The 23,102-nt window shown below is 40.3% G+C and overlaps 1 protein-coding gene across 1 annotated transcript; it reads left to right on the plus strand.

Annotated features, from left to right (window-relative positions):
* The first annotated feature begins 11,856 nt into the window (after positions 1-11,856).
* Positions 11,857-13,087, plus strand: LOC109400204 (uncharacterized). The gene is made up of 2 exons (XM_019672684.3): positions 11,857-12,583; positions 12,680-13,087. Exons 1-2 carry the CDS (start codon positions 11,863-11,865, stop codon positions 13,024-13,026), a joined length of 1,068 nt encoding a protein of 355 aa, XP_019528229.3. The 5' UTR covers positions 11,857-11,862; the 3' UTR covers positions 13,027-13,087.
* Positions 13,088-23,102: the final 10,015 nt, after the last annotated feature.

Raw genomic sequence — 23,102 nt, forward strand, 5'->3', positions numbered from 1 at the left:
CATCGACTCTCTTGCAACATAAACAACATAGTTATCCAAAGTTTTACTCAAACAGCATTTAATTAAACAAGGAATCATAATACCCACGCTTTTTGCACCAATTCATTGCAGAAACGGAGAATTGACCTTTTCATCACACTAAATTTTAGCTCATTACTATTAATCTAGTACTTTACCGAACGTGCCCCATTGACGTTCTAACCATACTAAAATTCACCTCATTACTACAAATCTAGTACTTCACCAATCTGTCCTATTGACCATCTGACCATACTAAAATTCAGCTCATTATTGAGCTTCTCGAGAATTTTTAGCATTTCGACAAGTTTCTCTTCGACCTCTAGGTTGCGCGCCAGGGTATAATGTGTGTTGGGCACTTTGCGACGATTAACTCAAATCCGCACACCAGCGCACAATTTGCGCGCTGATTGCCTATGCGCCAAGTTTTTCACTAGCCAAATCACTATTAATCAGTGGTTTAATGAAGTAAAAGCGTTACTACCGTCAATAATATCTTTGTTGTACATTATTTCCAGACATAAGGTAGTTCAATGTTTTAGACAAAAAGTGGAACCGAACCCTAAGAGAGATAGAGCTCTTGGCGCGAACCATTTTGACACTTGTTTATTTACATTTTGTATGGCGCACAACACGGCGCATGGGCTGTCGGCGCACGAGTTGTTGGCCGGTACGCGGATTTCAGAAAAGATTCGCAATACTACAAATTTAGTACTTCACCGATCGTGTCCTATTAGCAATTGAACTTGAAATGAGTGCCACAATGATAATTCGACAATGATTTTTCTTAAGGGCCTAACTGACTTCTAGATTGAGTTTAAATAAGGGCGAAAGTAACATGAGAGAGTTCTCTTCATCGACTCTCTCTTCTGCAAATTAAAGTGACAAGATGCAAATTCAATCGAACTTTTTTTACACTTAGACGCTAGACTGCATCGCAACCTAGCGATTAATGACCTAAAAGTGCAACCATACTTGCATCTTGTCACTTTAATTTTCTAGAGCAAGTTGTAGCTGTCGTTTTCGCATTTCAACCAAAAAAATCTTTGGAAAGCCTAATACACTTTCCGTAATAACACAAAGAGAGAATCGATGAAGAGAAATCGAAAATCTAGATTGAGTTTAAATAAGGGCGAAGTAACATGATCGATTTCTCTTCGTCGACCCTCTCTTCTTCAAATTAAACTGACATGATGCAAGATTGATTAAACTTTTTGGCCATAAAACGCTAGGTTGGGATGCGATCTTGCGTCCAAACGTAAAAAAGGTTAATCAAACTTGCATCTTGTCACCCGAATAAAACGGTATCATACATAAGCCATACGGGCTATCATTTTCTTATTATTCGTGTTATCATAAACTGGATTATAAATCGATGATACGATGAATCATATTGATGCTACTTGCTATCATATACGAAGTTTTAATGATAGACCGAATGGGTTGTTAAGTATCGTTACCATTCAAAAATGCCATTTTTCTCGAACAAAATTTTAGCAATATTATTCATATTATGATCGCTTTATCATTTTTTTACGATACTGTGAATAATAAAAATAAAACAGAAATATTTCATGAAATATTCTTTATCGACTAGAAAAAAAATACACCCCTGCGAGCATTTGCTGAGCACTGTCAAGTTTTTGTATCATTATATGAATCGTTGTTTTCATTTGTGGTGATTTTTTTAAAGTTTGCTGGATCTCTGGCTAGATCGGGAATCGAACCGTGTTATTGATGTGCTTGCTCCTTCTCGCGCGGTGTCTCCGTACTAGACCAAATTGGATCGTCGGTCGCGAGTGTTTGAAAGAGGTAAAACTGAAAACCCTGTCGAGTTCGTGCAATCTTCCTTCATCACTTTTCACTAGTATTGGCCGCATCAGAAAGTATGTTTTTAAGTGGTCTCCAGTGATTTGCTGGTCGCTGGAAACGTTAACGGTAGCAGTTATAAGCCGTCGTAACAAGAACCTAAAATTGTCTGCAACACAATTGTGTATTTTGTGCCTACAAAGTGCCGGATTTCGTTCCCCAACTCTCAAATATTCTCCAGTGGCATGTAACCCCAAAGTGAGTTGAACCTGCGACCGGCAAGGGCTTTTGTTTTGAAGCTCCGCTGGTGGTCGTACATGCATTCAAGTAAGTAGATGTGAAGTGTTAACCCATTTTTGTGCCTAAAATTCCAAACATCGGCATTGAAAATTGGACGACAATGCAGACTATCGTGATGACCTCTTGTTCCAACCATTAAATACTAAATATAGTGAGAAAATAGTCAAAGACATTATTTTTGTCGCTGCAAATTTGGGTAACCTTATTATTAAAAATGATTTGATTATTATTCAACGTATAATTATTATATGTTCAATAATACTTGAACAATTCTGTGGTATCCGGATTAAGATTGAAAGAAGCGACACGCAACACGCACTGTACACGATGGTGGGCCGAGAAAGACTAAAGACTTCTGCAAGTGAGTTGGCATGGTGAACCCCCTCAAGGTTCACGCACACCAACATAGACGAGCTGTACTTACATTATCACATCCCCTTTTCCTTCAAGTAGATATATTTTATTTTATTATCAGTAACTTTATGTTAGGTTAAATCATAAATACAGCAAATACTTAGATTTATGGACTGTAGATTTCCTTGGGCTTCGGCATTCGTTTCGATCGTCGTAGTTGTACCGAAGGCAGCGACAACTCCATGGATTCCGATCCTGGAGTCGGAGCGTCGATTGGTATATCAGAACTCTGCAGTGTTTCCGTACTGATACCTGGTTCACCAGATGCAGCCGGCGATGTATGGCTATCCAAATTCGCGTCCAGGTCCCTGATTTCCTCACTGACATCACTCGGTAAAGGATCAGAGACCGTTTTCAAATGGGATGTGTTACGATCGTATGTTTTCCCAGTTTCCTTAGATTGAACGGTTACGTTCGAGCCGTGTCTGTTCACTACCACGAATTTCTCCTTATGGAAATTGGTCGACAGCTTGTTGGTCGGGCAAAGATTCCTCATGAGGACTGTGTCGCCAACCGAGATGTTACTCGGTTTTGCTCTACGCTTCACATCCTCTCCCTGTTTTCCCAGCATCTTTTTCACGTGGTCCTGATCTCTGAAATCGGTACTGGGTGGGATTGTTTGAAGATCGTCAATGCAAGGAAGCTTCGTACGCAACTTTCGGTTCTGTAGAAGTTCGCTAGGAGCTTTTCCGGTGACTGTATGCGGAGTATTATTGTACAGATCTAGATAGCTGTTGAGCTCTGCTTTCCAGTTGTCATATAATGCGTTCGCAATTTTCATCCTTTTTAAAAGTGACCTGTTCTGGCGCTCGACCTCCCCATTTGCCTGAGGCCAGTAGGGTGACGTATGGTTGAGGTGAATACCGTTTGTTTGGCAAAATTCTTCGAATTCACAAGATACAAATTGCTTAGCATTGTCTAGCGTGATCGTTCGTGGAGGTCCCCATGTACGAAAAATACGTTTTAGACGTTTAATCGTCTCCTGCGCAGTTATTTTGCTCATCACCTCCAACTCCATATATCGACTATAGTAGTCGATCACCACTAGTATATACTCCGCGGATGGCATGGGCCCCAGGAAGTCTATCGCGATATCGACCCACGGACGGTCGGGTAGTTTTCGTCGCATCATTGGCTCGGGTGGATCCGGAAGCTGAACCAAACGACATCCTTCGCAGGCCACACAGGTATCTACCGCAGATTCATCTAGGCCAGGCCACCAGCATCTCTCCCGTAAACGGCGTTTCATGACGGACTGTCCAGGATGTCCTTCATGTGCTATCTGAAGCATCCTTGGGCGCAGGCTTTTTGGAATGATGAGTTTGGATCCTCGCAAGATAAGCGAGTTCACGTATGTTAGCTCATTGCGAAACGGAGTATACTGCTTCAGACTCTCATCGTTCCAAGAATCGTTGATGATGCATACTTTCAACTTCTGCATCTCCTGATCCGAAGCGGTAGCCTGGATTACTTCTTCAATATCGATTGCAGCAGCTTCCTGGATGGTTCGGATGAGAATGTCTGCTTCGGGATCAAAGTCGCCTTGTTCTAAGCCACTTACCAAAGTAGACAACGACTCCGCTAAAACACGTCGAATGAAAACCTCACATTCATCCGTCCACTGAGCATCAGGGACGTGTGCCCCAAGTCTTGATAAGGTATCAGCTAAGTTAGCTGAACCTTTTCGATACACAACCTGTAAAAATCAAAAATTAAATTCATCCTTTCCATTCTGGACAAAAAAAACCCTACTTTGAACTTGAAAGCTTGGATCCTCAGCATCCAACGCTCGATTCTTGCGGTAGGTCGCGATGTCGCAGTGAAAAGGGCTTCCAGCGGCCTGTGGTCCGTCTCCAACTCAAAATGTATTCCAAGAAGATAGATCTTGAAGCGCTCTACTCCCCATACGATTCCAAGAGCTTCCTTTTCGATCGGCGGGTACTTTTTCTCAGTTTCCGAAAGACTTTTTGAAGCGTATCCGATGACCCTTGGTTGATTGTTTTTGAACTGCAATAACACAGCGCCTAGGCCAACTCCCGATGCATCCGTGATAAGTAATGTTCGGTCTTTGGGGTCATAATACCCGAGGTGATGAAGAGATCCAATCATACGCTTCAGCTGATCAAATGATTCCTGATGTTCTCGCTTCCAATCGAACCCTGCCTCTCGTTTGAGTAACTCTCTCAGGGGATAGTTCACCGTTGCCAAATTCGGAATAAAACGTGACACGTAGGTCACTAAGCCAAGAAAGCTTCGTAGCTCTTCTTTCGATTGAGGTGGTCTGAACTGCAGTATTGACTGGACTTTTTCATCGGCTGGGGCGACACCTTCTGGAGAGAGTATGTGACCCAAAAACGAAATCTCCGTTTGTTTAAATTTGCATTTGTGAATGTTTAACATAATGCCGTAGCGGTTCAAAACACTTAAGGTGTGCTTCACCGCCAAGTCGTGTTCTTCTTCAGTGGATCCAAAAATCATAATGTCGTCAATGAAAACTACTGTGTTTTCACACTCCGCGAGAATACTTTCCATCAGATTTTGGAACAGCTCGGGGGCGCAATTCACCCCAAAGAGAAGCCGTTTATAGCGGAACAATCCCCAATTTGTTACAAACGTAGTCACATCGCGGCAGTCCTCCGAAAGTTCTACCTGATGGAATGCTTGTTTTATGTCCAGAGTCGTGAACAATTTAGCGTTTCTAAATTTAGGAAGCATATCGTCGAATATCGGCAGAGGGTGATTTAGTCTCTGAATGGCCTGGTTCGCTCTTCGCATGTCTACGCAGAGTCGTAGTTCGCCGTTGTCCTTCAGAATTGGAACCAATGGGGAGACCCATGACGTAGGTTGGGTTACTTTCTCTATTATGTCCAACTGCAACAGTTCATTCAATTTAACCTCGACTTGTTGTAGTAGAGGGATCGGGCAGCGACGAAGAGGTTGGATTACGGGCGAAACAGATCTATCAATGGGCAGACTGAGAGTTATACCTTTCATTTTGGGAAACGGCTCTTTTACTGTGTCGACTCTTCGCACCAACGCATTTTGTGAACTAGGCAAACCAATCTGTAGTACTCCAATTTTCTGCGCAGTTATCTTGCCAAGCAATGGCTGTTGCCCTTTCTCGATGACGTAGAAAGAGGCGCTTGTTTTCAACAACTTCCCAGCATCGTTGATTTCCAGATCTGCGTCGAAGACTGTAACTAGTTTCAACGGAACACGCCCATACGCCAAGAACCGTTTATCATGATCAAATCTCTCATTTCGAATATGTATGCCCTGCAGTTTCATCATTTCCCACGTCGTGTTATCGATCAGGTTATGCTTCGAGCCAGAATCGATTAGCATGGTAATGTCAACGCCCCCGATGCAACATGATATCAACTCATCGGACTCTCCCACATTGTACACCGGGTACTCTTCACATTTAGATGGTTCATTTCTTTGGTCATCAATGTTGTAAACTGGACGAGACGAGTGTCGAGAATATTTGGGCAGACGCGAAGGACCTGCGGTGTTCATGATAGGCGCTTTTCGTTTTCGATCAAATGTCCCCTAAGGGAACGTCCATAAATTACGTCACGATTTGAGGGGGGAGGGGGGGTTCAGCAAAGTGTGACGACTCATACAAAAATTTCAGAGGTCCCATACAAAAAGTGTGACATAGGGGGGAGGGGGGGTTGAAATTGATCGATTTTTGCGTGACGTAATTTATGGACGTTCCCTAATCAATGGAAAATGCAAGAGAAAAAAATACAATTTCGAACCAACCCCTCATATCGGAAATACCTACAGTATTGAATGGACTTTTCGTTTTGCAAACAGATTGAAAGTGGCCAATGTTTTTGCATCGAAGGCACGTCTTGTTCAAGGCTGGACAGTGAGCCGCCTCCCTGTGTCGAGCGAACCCGCAACGCAAGCACCGCGAGTTTGTTCCTGAAGTTTTGTTCGAGTTCTCGTAGAGCCGATTGACACTACTATCGATTTGCTCATAGGGCCGATGGATGGAACTTACGGCAGATTTCGTGTTCATTTTTGAGGACTGATATCTCACTGACTGATACGCGTTGATTATCTTGAGAGCTTCGTCGAGGGTTAAATGCTCTTTTTCCAGTAACTTCTGGCGCAAGTCCTCCGATGCATACTGAATAATTTTATCAATTACCGCAATATGTCTGCTCTCTGTTTCCGTATTTCCAAAAGAGCACTTTTCGGACTTCTGTTGAACCCTGAGCGCAAACTTTTCAATGGATTCACTGTCGCTGGGTGCCATGGACCAAAAAAGAAACCTCTCGAAGCTATCATGGTGTTTCGGAGAGAAGTATTCGGTTAGTTTCTCTTTCATTGCAATGTACGGATCTTTTAACGGATCGTCCTGTTCTTCACACCCCGGGATTCCATAAAAAGCACTCTGCAATTCCAAGCCGCCCATAGCAAGTAATTGCATTTTGCGACTGGTGCCATCCATGATGTTCGACGCTGCCATGACGGTTTCGAACCACCGAATCCATGACCCCCAAGCATTCCGTATTTCTGACTGTGGCAAATGTTTAAATTTGAATTGCGGAAGATTGTACGATGCCGGGCTGAACAAGGATAAATGTTGCTGGATTATCGGTCCGCTAGTACCACTGGGAGTACCACCCTCAGCTTGGTTTGTATCATCCATGTTGATGGGAGCTAAAAAGTTTTCTTTTGATTATTATACAAATCATATTTTTCTTTTCCACGTCATGCCAGAATCTAAAAAATCTATTAAGTCACAAGCTTATTTTACTAGTCAATCATCAAACGCGACATTTAAGCGCACACATCATCATCATTAAATTTATTTTTCAATTCTACAACATACACTTAATTTTCGCATCATCCAAGAGCGCACGATTTATTTTTCTTTCGCAACATTCAAGAGCGATGTCATAACCATATCATTTACTCATACCTTTAACATATCCAAAAGCACTCATCATTTCGCACATCATTCAAGAGTGACTTACAACTAGCATTCGCATCATCCAAGAGCGCCCTTTCTTTCGCATCATCCAAGAGCGCACTTTTTTATTCGCATCATCCAAGAGCATGGTAAACATTCCTGTTATGTACAATACAAACATTTTTTTTTCATCAATCAGTGCACACAATTTCTCACATCATTCAAGAGTGAAGAACATACATCCTTCGCATCATCCAAGAGCGCACGTTTTCTCACATCATCCAAGAGCGCACTTCTTTATTCGCATCATCCAAGAGCGACATGGTAAACATTCCTGTTATGTACAACACATACAATTTTTGTGTCATCAATGACTGCACACAATTTCTCACATCATTCAAGAGTGACGAACATACAACATTCGCATCTTCCGAAAGCATACTTGTTTTTCTTTCGCATCATCTAAGAGCGATATCGTGAACACTCTTGTATTATGTAATACCCACAATCTTAGTAGCATATGGAGTACATCGTATCATTACAGAGGGTACGCATCGTTCAAAAGTATTGCTGTAATATTTTTAAAGTCATATAATGTAGTTAGATCTTCTCAACCATTAAGAAGAAAAATCCAAGGGGGAGTCGCTGAGCACATCTTTACTTGCGCCAATTATTTTCAGTGTGCCACCGGGTATTGAATTGTGCCTCAGTGTGCCCCGAAGTGCCACTGCTTGATGATTCAGATTTTGCTTGGCAACTACCAAGACAACCAACTGTTTGTTTTCATTTTGCAGGTCAAATGCACATGGTTGCCTAGTTTTTTCACCCAAACTCAAGTGTCAAAATTGTGCCTCAGAGTGCCTCGGTGTGCCACACAGCGTATAAGACGGTGTGCTTGGCACCTCTTGGCACAATGTTCCAAGCGACTAGCCCCTTGGAAAAATCCAACCCCGATTTGCGTAACATTCAATTCCTTCAATGGAATCGCTTATGTTCCACAATTTTGTAGCTGGTGCTAACCAGCTCAATATGGCTATTCACCTCTCAGCTTTGTCTGGGTGGTTTCAACACCATTTGACACAACTACCCACATTGCTGCAGCTGCAGTCAACCACGCTCTCACTTGTCTCAAAACGCACACATTAGAAAAGTAGTTCATCAAACTGTTGTGTCTCTCATATTTTCCCCAAGCGCTTCTATTAAAGTGGTACATACCTTTAACATGCTGCATGCTGGTCGCGTTTATTCCTGTTTGTGTTTCACTTACCCTGATCATCTCAATTAGCCAAAAAAAAAACAATCGTAATTACCAGGGCAATCACCAGCTGCTGCATAAACACGTTTTAACCCCATCGCATGCTTCATCATCATTCACTCTGATTTTTTTTTCTCGTTACTCTCACTTTCTTTTTCTTCATACTCTCTCTCTCCATCAGCATGCCGAGCTAACACACACATTCCCTCCGAAGCATACTCGGTAGCTTTTTTTTCACGGTCACCTTGCATGCTGGGGCGGATGAACCAAATATATATACATATATAGCACCACTACGAATGTGGCACGCCGCCGGCACTACACAAAGCCGCAAAGCTGAAAAACGAATAACGCTCACTACAACACTGTCATATTTTCCCCTCTCATATAGATATTACACATGCACGCACACTGAAAGGAGAGGCAACCAATTTTTCGTCACTTTTCAAAATGGCGTTCTTCTTCGCAAGCTTGGGCGTCATCTCGGGCGTCACTTGGTTTTCGAACAAATTCAACTGGTTATCACCTTATCCATCATTTCCAGCCACCAATTTAGCTTCGTTTTATATTTTCAGCTCCCACATCAACATTTTTTTTCTTTGGCACATTGATTTTCAATATTGCTCCCCTTTTTCTCCAAACCTTTCAACGCTATGTAGAAACTTTTCACACGCTCTCTCTCCATACGTTTTATGTCGAATTCGTTTATTTGCACCGCCTGCACCGCTTTGCCACCGGGTGTAGCAAACTTGCACCGAAACCGTTCGTTTATTCGCAGGTACTGTTCTGTTTTGACACCCGATTGGCACCGGTGCAAGAAAATGCTACACCCAGTTTGAGCGCGGTGTAGCAGGTACAAACCTAGGTTTACCAATGCATGCATATCGCTGAACTTGTATCGTGGTATTGTTTTGGTAGGAATGATGATTTTCTCTTCGGCATTAGATACACAGTTTTTTTTTTTTGATATTCGTTTATTTTGAGATGTTTTAATTTCCAAACAGCAAATCTGTGCGTTTAAAAATTATTTAAACTTGATCGATGATTATCACGTCTTTCAACTTCTGAGGAATCTTTAAAATTTATCGATAACATGAAATTTCAAAGAGTTGATTCAACGTATATTTATCCCATTATTTTTTTTTTTTTTGATTATCGCAAATATGTGGATTACTTTTAATGATTTTAATCATTAGAATTTTCTGTCGCATGGTGATCTATGATATATGAAAAAAAAAAATTGACGTAATAAAGTTTTGATAAGCCCAGAATAGAATAAAAATCTATTAATTCAAATTGGACTGAAATATTACTGAAGTAACATTTTGTAGGTACAAACAGTTTCAAAAACCGTAAGTTCTATTTTTTTTCTTACAACAAATATTGAACTTTTGAATTACATTGAAAGTCAAACAAATGTCGCTAAAGGATGATTAAAGCGTTTTTAATATGAGTTGCGTTTCAATAACGTTATGTTTTAAAAAGCATTTATTTATTTTCCTTTTTACGTTGTAGCTAAACGTTTTCTATTGAACTGCCTTTAACAATTTTTGTGTTAGATTTGTGCACGTAGATCGTTTACAATTGTATGTTAGCATCCTTTTTCATTGGGCAACGGAAATTGTGAAATTCTAAAAAGTTGCTTTCAATTGAAAAATTATGATATTACAAGAATTTGAAGAAGATATAAACATTGGATAACAATTTTCAAGTAACATTTATATTTACAAGTTTATCATGTACAAGTGGATTACTGAAAACATTTAAAATTGTTAAACTGTATATAGAAAGTAAAATATCAAAATAAATAAAAATAATTTTGTTCATCACGGAAATTATGAAAACATTAATTATGTTTATTTTTGATACCCTTTATAGTTTTCATTGACGCTCTCATGCGCTCTTACTAATACCATCATAAGCTGTCAACAAATTGCACCGAAACCGTTCGTTTTTTCGGTGTCAATTGCTACACCGGTGCAGTGCACCATCGGGAATAAACGAATTCGACATTAGATTCTGGCATGATTACACTTAGCACTTATTATTTATTTTTTTTTCTTTACCTTGATAACTTGGATTTTCTGGTAATAAAAATCGACGAAAGCAAAAATACGTTTTTAAATGATAAAACTTTCACTCTACAGAGGATTCATCCTCGCCGCCATCTTGTGGTATCCGGATTAAGATTGAAAGAAGCGACACGCAACACGCACTGTACACGATGGTGGGCCGAGAAAGACTAAAGACTTCTGCAAGTGAGTTGGCATGGTGAACCCCCTCAAGGTTCACGCACACCAACATAGACGAGCTGTACTTACATTATCACAAATTCTATGAAATTTTTCAATCTCTATCATTTTATCATTAAACTATAACTTCTTGTATAGTTATTATTGCACCAATAGACATCGTATAATATGAACGATGCCATGCATAGTATTTTTCTATGCGGGCAGTTTAATTTGAAGAAGAGAGAGTCGATGAAGAGAAATCGATCATGTTACTTTCGCCCTTATTTAAACTCAATCTAGAAATGTCAGTTAGGCCCTAATGAAGAATAAGTGTCGAATTCTCTCCGCTAAAGCAAGTCTTGTTAGAATTTTCTTGACACTGCGTACCGTTGTATTGTACGTGCAGTTGAAACCCGGAATTTTCGACTAGCGAAGTTGGATTTTTCTCCAAATCCGTGCGTCGGACCTAACTTCGGAAGTGGTGCGCTGTATAGCAAACCTGGTTCGCTATACAGCGCACCACTTCCGAAGTTAGGTCCGACGCACGGATTTGGAGAAAAATCCAACTTCGCTAGTCGAAAATTCCGGGTTTCAACTGCACGTACAATACAGGAATCACACTTGGAATCACACTCATATCACATGTCTGTCCGGGGTATAACGGGTATAACGTTCATTTGTAAAAGTATTCGAGAAATACTTTCGGCCAGTATGATTTGACCGCTACCAATTTATGTCAACGATTTGCTACCAAGTTGATGATTTGTTTACATCATCAGCTGGGTTTGTTTTCTCTGAAACACAGAAACCGGCGAATTTCAATCAATTTTTGCCTACCTAACATTTTCAATCGATAAATTTGAACAAAATTTGTAGTGACAACAAAATTTAATGTAGTGAAAATGTTCCATCCGCGCTTTGCAATTGTGTTATCTAATCGTTTTAGATCCATCTACCCGAACAGAAGTATTCTAACATCTGCCCTTGCCCATCAGCATGCAAAAGAGATTCTGAAAATTGTTGATCCATATTCCAAGATAAAAATTCGATGCAACTGTGCCCTGAAGATAGTGCCCTACGACTTGCTCGATTGTCCCGATTCCAATCTTCTCAAAGCATCGTTGAACAGCGCCAACGACCACAGTCTCAGCGTGGATATCGATGGAAACGAAGTGTCCATCACCGATAGCAATGCTCCTTCGAGTCCGGTGAGTTGCATCTTAGAGGTTCCCGTCAAAGCGGATCTGGAAGTTGTTAACAATGGCAGCACCGCAGTTTCCGATCTGTATAGCGATGAGATCCGGATCGAGTCCGGTGGTAACGTCGAAACGCGAAACCTGCGCTGCACGCTAGTTGATTTGCGAAGCTCGGGCGGGAACATTTCCTGCGCGGGAACGACGCTGGCCCAGATTATCAAGGTTGTCACCACCGGGACGGGCAATGTAACGCTGGACAAGCTTCAAGGAGGAGAGGTGGAAGTGGAGACGAATGCTGGCGATATTTCAGTCAATTCTAGTTACTCCAATAACAGTAGCTTCAGGACCGGCGAAGGAAACTTGCTACTGAAGAGTATTCACAAAAATTGCCAGGTGGTTTCGAATGGCCCCGGGAGATTTGTGATGAGTAAGTACCTACGATTTCTCGTTGATCTGCTTCCTTGTTATCCAAAGTTTTCAAACAGAAATACTTATGTTCCTTTTTCTTCATTTTTCTTTACAGATGGCTTCTACGGAACACTCAACGCCGATGTGGCCAGCCGAGAGGTATCGCTACAGCTTTCAGAAACCGTGGGAGACTGCACGGTGAATGCGAGATCAGCCACTGCCGTAGATTTGGCCGTCAGTGACACCGTACTGGAGAACACCGAAGTGCACATTGCCTGTGAACAACTTGAAGTGCATCCCGAGCTGGCGGGAGATCAGCACGCCGAGTTGGACAAGGCAGGTCAGGTAAGTTTCGGAAAGAAGGGCTCCGAGAACAAGCTAAATGTGCACGTGGCCGGGCTGGTTACGGTGAAGAAAATGTCCTGGACGGATTCATTCGGATTTGCATTTAAGGAGGAATGAGTTGCATAATTTTTAGTGTCGTAATTGTTAGTAACTTATTAAAAACAAGTTAGAACTTAAATTTAAGGTATTTGTATGATCCGAACTTTCATAATAGAAAGCGACTGGTACCTCATAAATGACATAGGTTTCTGAGCATTTAGGTTCGCGGCGCAAAGCCGTCACGAGATGCGTTGAATATTTCTAGACCACTTGCAGATGGTACATCGAGACCATCGTTTTGGATCCTTTCAAATAACACAAACAAGCATTTGGCTGCTATTCAATGTACTTCTCCAGTATTAGAATAATCTGAATGCGCTCTATTTACGCGCATGGCAACAGTCCCATACAACGTCGTACTTTGTTCAATTTCAAATTCTACATTCTGCTCGCTTTCTACGAACCATATACTGCCGTTCTAGGCATATTAGTCCCATGTTATATGGGATTGCCTATCGAGCTCCTCCAAGCAACCACCTCATTCACTACCGAGCTGTTTCCGCCGCTAAGCTCCTCCAGACCCATGCTCTTTCCGACACCGAGTAGCTTCTGCCATCCAGCTCCTGCGTCCACCGATCAACCAGAACCCATCGCCTCGATTTCTTTAGTTCACAGCACAGGTCCCTCACAATACTAAATCCTCACCGCCTCTCGGTATCTCAATGACTATTGACACCCGGCCTCATCGCATCTTGATACCTAATCGGATATTGGCCTATCCTAATCGTCTCTTGAATGATACCGCATCTTTGTTTCCTCGCTTCCAGAACCACAACGAGGGCTTCCCTAGGCCCATAACCTATTGAAAACGATAAATAAAACAGGGAAGGCTTTCGTTCCAATCAGCAGGCACCGACTGATTTTTGTAATTTGTATGCAGCGTAGACTTTGGCCAAAAACCCATCTTCCCCCCTAAGAGTCTACGTAGTTTATGGACAGAGACCCCTAAGATGTCTGCCGGAATTCCTCTAGGAATTTCTCTAAAGATTTCTATTGGGATTTTTTCAGGAATTTTTGGTGACATTATTCAAGATAATCTTCCTGGGATTCTTCCAGAAGTTTCTCCAGTGATTCCTTCAGGGATTCCTTTACAGATTTTAGCAAGGTATTCCCCGATAAATGCCTCATGGGATTCCTCCAGGAACTCGTTTTTGCCTACCTCCAGAAATTCCAGCTGGAATTCCTCAAGCAATAACTCCTGCGATTCTTCCAGCAATTCCTCCTAGGACTCCTTCAGCAATTCTAACTGGTGTACTGCCCCCATTCTCAACAGTCCTATGTGAATAAGAAACCCCGCAAACATGGGACTGTTATGCGAATAGCGGCATTGTACTTCCATGGAATCTTCTAAAGTTTTCTTATGGAACTTCTTTTAGGATTCCTACAGGCATTCCTGAAGGGATTTCACTAGAGATTTGCTATCTCCCGAAAATCTATTAGCAATTCCTAAATAGATTTCTATTGGGATTCCATCAGCTGAAATTCTTAGAGGAAGGCCAAGAGGAGTTCCAGGAGGAATTTCATGAGAAATTTCTAGAGAAAACCATGCATAAAATCTCTGGAGGTATTCCTGGATGAGTTTTTAGATAAATCTCTGGAAGAATCACCGAGGGCATTTCTGGAAGTATCATGTGGGTTTATTGGCAATTATTATGCTTTTGGTTAAAGGACTGTTTGCAGATCAGAAGAAATTTCTCGGCCTATCTAGATGCATGGGAAATTCCTTGTCTGAATCGCCCAAGAAACCGGTTTTCTTCGATTGCAGTACGCAGTTGCGAAGAAATGACAATTCAAATGGCAGTCACTGTACAAAGTTTCTGCCAGGAATCGGTCAAGAAATTGCTTGAGCGATTCCTTTTAAACACGAAACTGCGCTTAAAAGTGCCGAAGTGACCGGCGGTGCGAAAATTGATTTTTAACCTACTTAGAAATGTCGCAACTAAATTTGGATTAGTGCATACTGTAGCTCTCAATTAGCTTAATGATGCGCAACAGAAAAAATAGATTCAAATTTACTTCGCAGCTGCAACTTGGCATGTACTTCAAGCGGCGACTTCGATTTGGTGGTGCGACGATAATATCGGTGCACCGGTAATTGTCAATAAACCCACATAATAATCGTTCACTATGATTAACTCTAGTCTGTAAATTTCTGGAAGTATCCTATGAAGACTGCCCGGAAGAATACCAGGAGAAATCCCTAGATACCTCACAGTTAGATGTATTTCTGGAGGACTTCTAGGAGGAATTGCTTGTGGAGCATGAACTCTTGGATAAAGGTCAAGAGGAGTTGCTGGAGGAATCCCATGAGCAATTTACGAAAAAATGCCAGGATAAAAATTGTGGAGGAATTCTTAAAGGAAACACCGAAAAATCCTAGAGAGATTGCCTTGAATCATCCCAGCAGGAGTTTATGAAGGAATCCAAGGTGAAATTCTTAGGAGAATTTCCCTAGAAGAATTCTGGGTGGTATTATAGTAAGAATTTCTGAAGGAGTCCTAGACAGAATTGCTGGAAGCGCCACAGCAGGAATTGCTTGATGAAGACCAAGAGAAGTTCCTGAAGGGATCCCATGAAAAATGAATCCCATTAAAATCTCTTGGATAAAAATCCTTGAAGGAATCACTTAATGAATTTTGGGAAAAATCTCTGGAGGAATTCTTAAAAGGATTCTGGAATGTATCATTGTAGATATTTCAGCAGAAATCCTAGGAATTGCTGAAGGAAACTATACAGGATTTTTTAGAGAAACCCCATCAGGAATGCCTGGAGGAAACCAAAGAAAAAATCCTTGAAGAACTACCTGGAGAGGAAAACCTCGAGAACTCCCTGAAATAACCAATCGAGGCATTCTGAAGGAATACACAGAAGAAGGCCCTGAAGGAATCGTAGGAGGAATTTCTGAAAGAATCTCGAGAAGATTCCCCGAAAGGTTTCCTACAAGAATACCAGGATAAATTCTTAAAGAAATAACAAATAATTCCTGGAGGTAGCATAGTTAGAATATCTGGAGGAAGAATTGGTGGAAGAATCAAAGGAAGAATTGTTTGCGGAATCCTTGGAGGAAGACCAAGAGAAGAGGAGTTTCCATGAGGAACTCGTGGAGGAAGCTTTGGATAATATCTTCGGAGAATTTCCGGGATGAGTCCTTGGAGGAATCTCTGGAAGATTTCAGCTGGAATTTCTGGAGGAAGACCACGAAGAGCTCCTGAAGGAATCCCTTGAGAAGTTACTGGAGAAATTTCAGGAGTATATATCTCTGAATTTCTGGAAAAATGTCGGAAATAAAAAGTCCTGAAGAAATCCTACGAGAAATCTTTAGAAGAACTTTTCACATTGAGATTTATGGAGAAGTCTTAGGAGGAATTGCTGTTAGAACCACAGTTGCAAGTGTCTGACGGATCGCAGCTGGACTTTCTGGATAAAACCTCTGAAGATGTTCCTGGAGGAATCACCGTAGGAACTTCTGGAATTATCCATGGCAGATTGTCTTGAATGGTCCTACCAAGAGTTCTTTAAGGAATTTTTGGACGAGTTTCTAGAATTCCAGGACGTTGCATAGAAGGAATTTCTAGAGAAAGTCTAGTAGGAATTACCGGAAGAATCTCTACAGCAATTATTAGAGAAACCCCAAAAATCATGACGGAGGAATTCCTTGAATATGTTAAGACAAAAGATGTTCAAAACTTATTATATAAGTCATAAATGATCAAAATTTCATTGCATTAGATTCATTGAATCCTAAGATATAACATACAAAGTTGATTATTGGATAATTACGTCTTTTCTAAAATATTTATACCTTTATGTAGAATGGTCCGATATTTCTCAATTTTGCCCCGTTGACCAACTTACAGTAAAAATTTGAGGTTGTTTGATGCACTTTTCGAAAAATTATAACTAGTTGACCATTTTTTGAAAAGTGAAAATTTTGCCTGACCCGATTTTTTTGTCTATCCCCTGTACTGCCGCCACTCGCATAACAGTCCCATCTTTGCTAGGTTTCCTATTCATATGGGACTGTTTTGCGAGTTGGAGCAGTGTAGCTTTTGAAAATGTTTTATTTTTCAATAGAAATGGCATACATTATCGAAGCGATGAGAGCGCTGAACCTTTGTGTACATTTTTCTGCAAAAAAAATGTTTTTGAGTCGGTTTATGACTGCCTGAACAAAAATCTTCTAGTTCATAGAATAAATTACTATTTTGTTTCATCACTGCCTTCATGTCATCTGTACGTATGTAAAGCAGTGTTTCAAAGGCTCTACAGATAAGGGATATGAGAAAAAAAGCGTAGATATTTAGAAAAAATCGACAATGATTTTTCATAAGGGCCTAACTGGCATGATCGATTTCTTTTCATGGACTCGCTAATAACTTGATCAAAACAAACAAAATCATTATTCTTTTTGTTTCTTTAGCAACATGTAGTCGTCTTCTTCGCATTTCAACCAAAAAATCTTTGGAAAATACAATACACATTCTGTGATAATACAAAAAGAGGATCGATGAAGAGAACTCGAAATTGTCATTGAGGCCCAAATGAAAAACCAATGTTGAAATATTAGATATACATAGGGTAAAAACACTAGACTTCGCCCCCTAAAATTATGCACTAATCTTCGCCACTTCATACATAAAAAAAATGATACTTGTATGGAGGGGGCGAAAACTAGAGCAGTGGCGAAGTCTAGTGTTTTTACCCTATATATTTATGCAGTATTTTTGGTTGGAAAAGCATCGAGTTTTCTGTTAGCTGACCCATCTTGCCCTTGTAAAAATGGAAAGGGGCAAGATGGGTAATGTTTTGGAAATGTCCAGATTTCAAACTTTATGACCCTTCTATCGTCTTATATCATAAGCTGACTAGTGTATCCGAGAGTCGTGATAGAAAACCTAAAAATTTGATTTGTATTCAAAAAGTTATAGGGATCTATTTCTTAGGTGCATCATATTTCACCCTTTAACGATGTAAATCAACAAGAACAATTATGTGAACAACAGATCACGTTCACAAAACATGGTTGCACTCATTTAAACTCCCCATTTTACTCAAATTATGGTAGAAATAAATCATTTTCCTTAAAATTTCGGCTTACTTGCTCCTTTTTTCGCCATAGTGTACCAGTTATGGCTAATCCCATAAGGAATTTTTTTTTGCGTTTATTATAGAGGTTTTAAACCAGAAGCACGGTGTGCCAAAAACCGTTATTAACAAATAAAAATGTCCACCCAAGTGGCACCCGGCATTCGAAAGATATACTATTCTAGTATCTCCTCCGAAAATTTGAAAATGTTTTATCGAGGGAAACCAAAGTTTTTATTGTTTGAAGATTTTCCTCTATTTTCATAGAATTAGCTCATATATGGCAATATTGTCATAGAATGTTTCATTGGCTTTTCAAATCATAAACAAATATTAATAAGTTTCACAAGCACCATTCCAAAGATACAATATTCAAACAATTTCTCTGAAAGTTTGACAACATTTCATTGAAACGATCGCAAATTACAGTGGTTTGAAAATATAAGACATAATAAAGTATATTGAAAATGTAGTAACTTCATAGAATATTATTTCAATTTCTCATGTTAATCATTCCTCGCCATGAATATATATTTTGTAACTCATCTAAACATGCATCTAAAACTTTGATTATATATCACATTTTTTGCGATACTATTACAAAACTCAGCAAGTGTTTTTAACGTGTTTATAGATAAAGCGATATGCATATCTCCAATGAAATTGAAATCAAAGCTTAAAATTGTTGTTACTGATGATCATTCAAATGTAAAATTTCTAAATCCACGGAAGACACGTTAGTACCATGACGTATAAAAACTGGGTAGTAAAAAAATTAGCATTTAGGTTTACTTTGAAAGCTTCAATATCTTAATTCAGTCTGATAATTCAGTTTAACTCTCTTTTCACCATGAAACATTTTCAAATTCACCGACAAGATACCAACAACGTGCCTAAAAACAAAAAAAAAACCTGTGCCAAACACTTAGAAAGTATGTAATCAACGCTCACGGCGTGCCACATTTTTATTTGTATTCGAGTAGCAGGTAGAACTATGAAATATTAATTAGATTCTCAAACTACGGTAATTGAAATTCCACTCAATTAAATGTTGCCAAATGTGGAGCGGACCTGGTGTGATGGTTAGAACCAGGGAGAATAACCTGTTATTCTCCCTGGTTAGAACACTTGACTATCACGCCAAGGACCTGGAATTGAATCCCACTCCCGACAAACTCATAAAATGTGTGTTTTTCCTTCGGAAGGAAAGTAAAGTGTGGGTCCCAAGATGAACTAGCCTAGGGCCAAGCTTTCAGAGAAGTTGCTTGAATATTTATTGTACTTTTGGAATTTGTGAAACTCATGACACCGTTCAACACTAGTTTGCGTTATGGGATGAGAAAAATATTATAATTGGGGTTTGGGACCCTATAAACTCTAATGCGTATATCAATTGAACACCCCAAGTTCTCAATACAAACTTCGGTCTTCAACTGTGAAGTCCCGTTCCAATATTTTTCGAAAATTCTTTCACTATGACACTTCTAGGGTTCCAAAACCCTGTTCTTTTTTTTCTCATCTCATAATACGAAGTTTTTTTTTTTAATTTTGTTTAGCGATGGTATTATTTGTTTAAGAATAGGAAGAGCACCGTATGACAATATTCCCATATATGAGCTAATTCTATGAAAAAATAGGAAAATCTTCAAACAGTAAAAACTTTGGTTTCCCTCGATAAATTTTTTTTTTAATTTTCGGAGGAGATACTAGAATAGTATACCTTTCAAACACCGGGTGTGAGTTTGGAGTACATTTTTATTTGTCAATAGTAGTATCAGGCATACCGTGCGTGCATATTTACTCATATAAGAAAATCCTATAGAAATGGCTCAAAATCTTCAAATCACAAAAACTTTGATTTCCCTCGATGAAATATTTTCAAATTTTCAGAGGAGATACTAGAATAGTATATCTTTCGAATACCGGGTGCCGCTTGGGTGGACATTTTTATTTGTTAATAACGGTTCTTGGCACACCGTGGAAGGGTTCATTCGCCTCTTAGTAAATAAATATTACAGCTATTACAATAGTTCAAATAAACTACTTTTCCTCAAGAACTTGAACAGTTTAGTTTCCTCAGATTTTGAATTGCTAAGTGCGATTTGAATGTTAATGTTGATGCCGATTTTGTTACGAAGGTCATCGTGTTTCTTACAACTAGTGATTAAGTGTTCAACAGATAGTTCGACTTTACAAACTTCACACGTTTTGGATTGATGTCGATCAAATAGGTACTTCTTGGTGAGTTTGGTATGTCCGATTCTGCAACGTGTTAGCACTTTCTGCTCTTGACGGTCTCGACGATCTTTCCACTGACCAATCGCTGGCTTGATTTTCTGAAGAAATGTCGCTCGATGGTCGTTCCAAATTTGTTGGAATTTCTCGTACACTCGTTGGGAGATCCACTTGATGACGTTATCGGCCGGTACATATTCGTGTAGTAATGGGGCAGATCGGCCCCTTTCAGCGGCTTGATCAGCTGCTTCGTTCTCGGGTATCCCTGAGTGTCCTGGAACCCAGCAGATGCTAATGTTCTTGTGGCTTGCAGATACTAGTACAGATCGTATGAACGGGTGCTTTGTATCTCTTTTTTCTATAGCGGATATACAGCTAGCTGGTGCTGTTGCTTCTGCGGAATAAACGCTGCATCGAGCTGGTATACTCCCTTCTATTAGAAAATCTTGACTGATCACAGCTAGACTCACCGCGTAGCCGGATTTCGAACCGTCAGTGAATATTTGACTGTATTCCTTATACTTTTGACATTGGAGGTCCTTAGCAATGGCTCTAGCAATATTCTTGTTGTGACCTTTTTTGATGGCCGATTTGGTAGACCAATCGATTTTGACTGGATGTAAATTCCATGGAGCTTTACCTATCGCTTTGGCGATACCTGGGATTTGAAGACCGGTTTCATCGTGGAATAGTTCTGTTACTTTATTGCGGAGGTGTTGATGGTCACGATTGGGTTTCTCAGCAAGTCTGACGGGTGAAAGATTGAACCAATCTTAGGTCCAGTGGTAGCTGTCCGGCCTCGACAGCTAAGCTAAGGTGATGATATTAGGGCTCCAGATGATATTCTCAATATTTCGTTGATTGTTTGGATGGTACTGGTGAGTTTGAGACCGAAAAGCTCGATTCCGAAAGTAAGCTTGGAGATACATACAGCATTGGCTATTTTCCATAGGGTGTTCGGTCAGCTCTGGAGGACAAAGCTTTCAAGTAGTTGATGCGACTTCTGATTGATTCTTTGGTTTTAGCTCCATGTACAGCAAAGCTTCCTTTCTGATTGATCCACACTCCCAAAAACCGAGCAATTTTTATTTCTGGAACAACTTCATTATCGATCCTAACAGCATTCGTCACACGAATAGTCGCGACTTTGGACTTCTGTGGTTAGTTATTCTACTCAGCATTCCGAGCATTTCTCCACCTGTGTCTGGATTTTTTGCAGAGATGAAGGATACAGGATTTGGTGGCAGATAGACAAAATTTGACACTTTTAGCCCACTTATTGACTGCATCCACTGCTTCTATTAGTTTGCTTCGTACTTTCGGAAGGTGTTTGGAAAGAGCGACTAGAGCTATGTCATCAGCATAGACTAAAACCCTAATGTTTTTGGGGATAACTTCAAAAACCGGGTTGATAGCAAGCAGGAATAAAGTGACAGCTAACACGGATCCTTGGGGAACACCATTATCTTGTGTCCGCTCCGTTGATAAACAACCCCCATAGGACACTTTGAAACGCCGATCCCTGAGAAAGTTGCTAATACAACTCCGAATACGTTTTCCAACGTTGAGGCTATCAATTTGTTGCATAATATGTGAGCGCCAAACTTGATCGTATGCTTTATTAATATCAAGCAAGGCAAACTCTGCATGTGCGTTGGTTTGTTCAGTAGAATAACTAGCCACAGAAGTCCAATGTCGCGACTGTTCGTGTGACTAACATCTAGTTTGCCACGCCCTTACAGCGTCAGCAGCGGTACTAGAAGTGTCAAGTTAATTTTGTTTACCATAACAAAAGGTCCTCTACAAGATGGACACTTTAAAATAGTAAATTATTGCAATTAAAGTTATTAAAATAATTAAATAAGAAAACTGACTACAGCGCCATTAGAGTTCTAGTGTATTTCTATTGTTTGTTCAATTTCGGCCAATATTTCAGCCAAGTCAGCGAAGTAGGTCATCAACCTATGGTTCACCATACGCTCATACACTTTGCCAATGCAGCTCAAGAGCGAGATTGGCCGATATCCTTCTACACGTTGATGCTGATTGCTGGATTTGGGTATTGGTATGACGACTCCTTCTTTCCAGCTACTTGGAAATTTACCTTCCGACCCGACTTTATTGAAGATTTTTTGTAACGTAAGCTTTCCTGCATATGGCAAACGCTTGATCATCGGGTACCCAATTTTGTCTTCTCCCGTTGAATGTCCGCTGGCAGAGTCTCAGTTCGCATCAGTTCGTAGATGGTGAAGTCTGTATCAAGTCGAGGGTTATCCGCAGCGTCGATATTTAGATCCCAATCAGAATCAGCCACGTCATTTCCAGCACTGGAGCTTCCTGAAGATGTTTGGTGAAAAAAGACGGCAAAGCGATCAGCGATTATGGAAGGATCTTTCACATATGATCTATCGATTTGGAGATCTCGTTGTCCTTTCCTTCGTTTCCCCATTAGACGGTTGAAGTTTCCCCAAAGCACATCAGCTGGAGTGCTTGGATTGAAGGTTTGGCAGAACTGGTTCCATGAGTCAATAGGCCATATGAATAAAGCTGAGTAAATACTCTTTAATCAGATCTCTGTGAAGTTTCACAGAGATTTGCTCCACGGCTTCACATTGATTTAGTAAAGAGCATTTACTCATACGGGTCCATACGCTTCAGTATTCGAAGAGCTTTTCGCCGTGCAGACGTTTGTGGGATGGAAATTTCTGCTGCGCTGAGGATGACATTACTAAGCTGCTCAACACAATCTTCTGATGGCGAAAGAGAATTTAGAA

Source organism: Aedes albopictus, chromosome 3, assembly GCF_035046485.1.
Source record: "Aedes albopictus strain Foshan chromosome 3, AalbF5, whole genome shotgun sequence".
Lineage (NCBI taxonomy): Eukaryota > Metazoa > Arthropoda > Insecta > Diptera > Culicidae > Aedes > Aedes albopictus.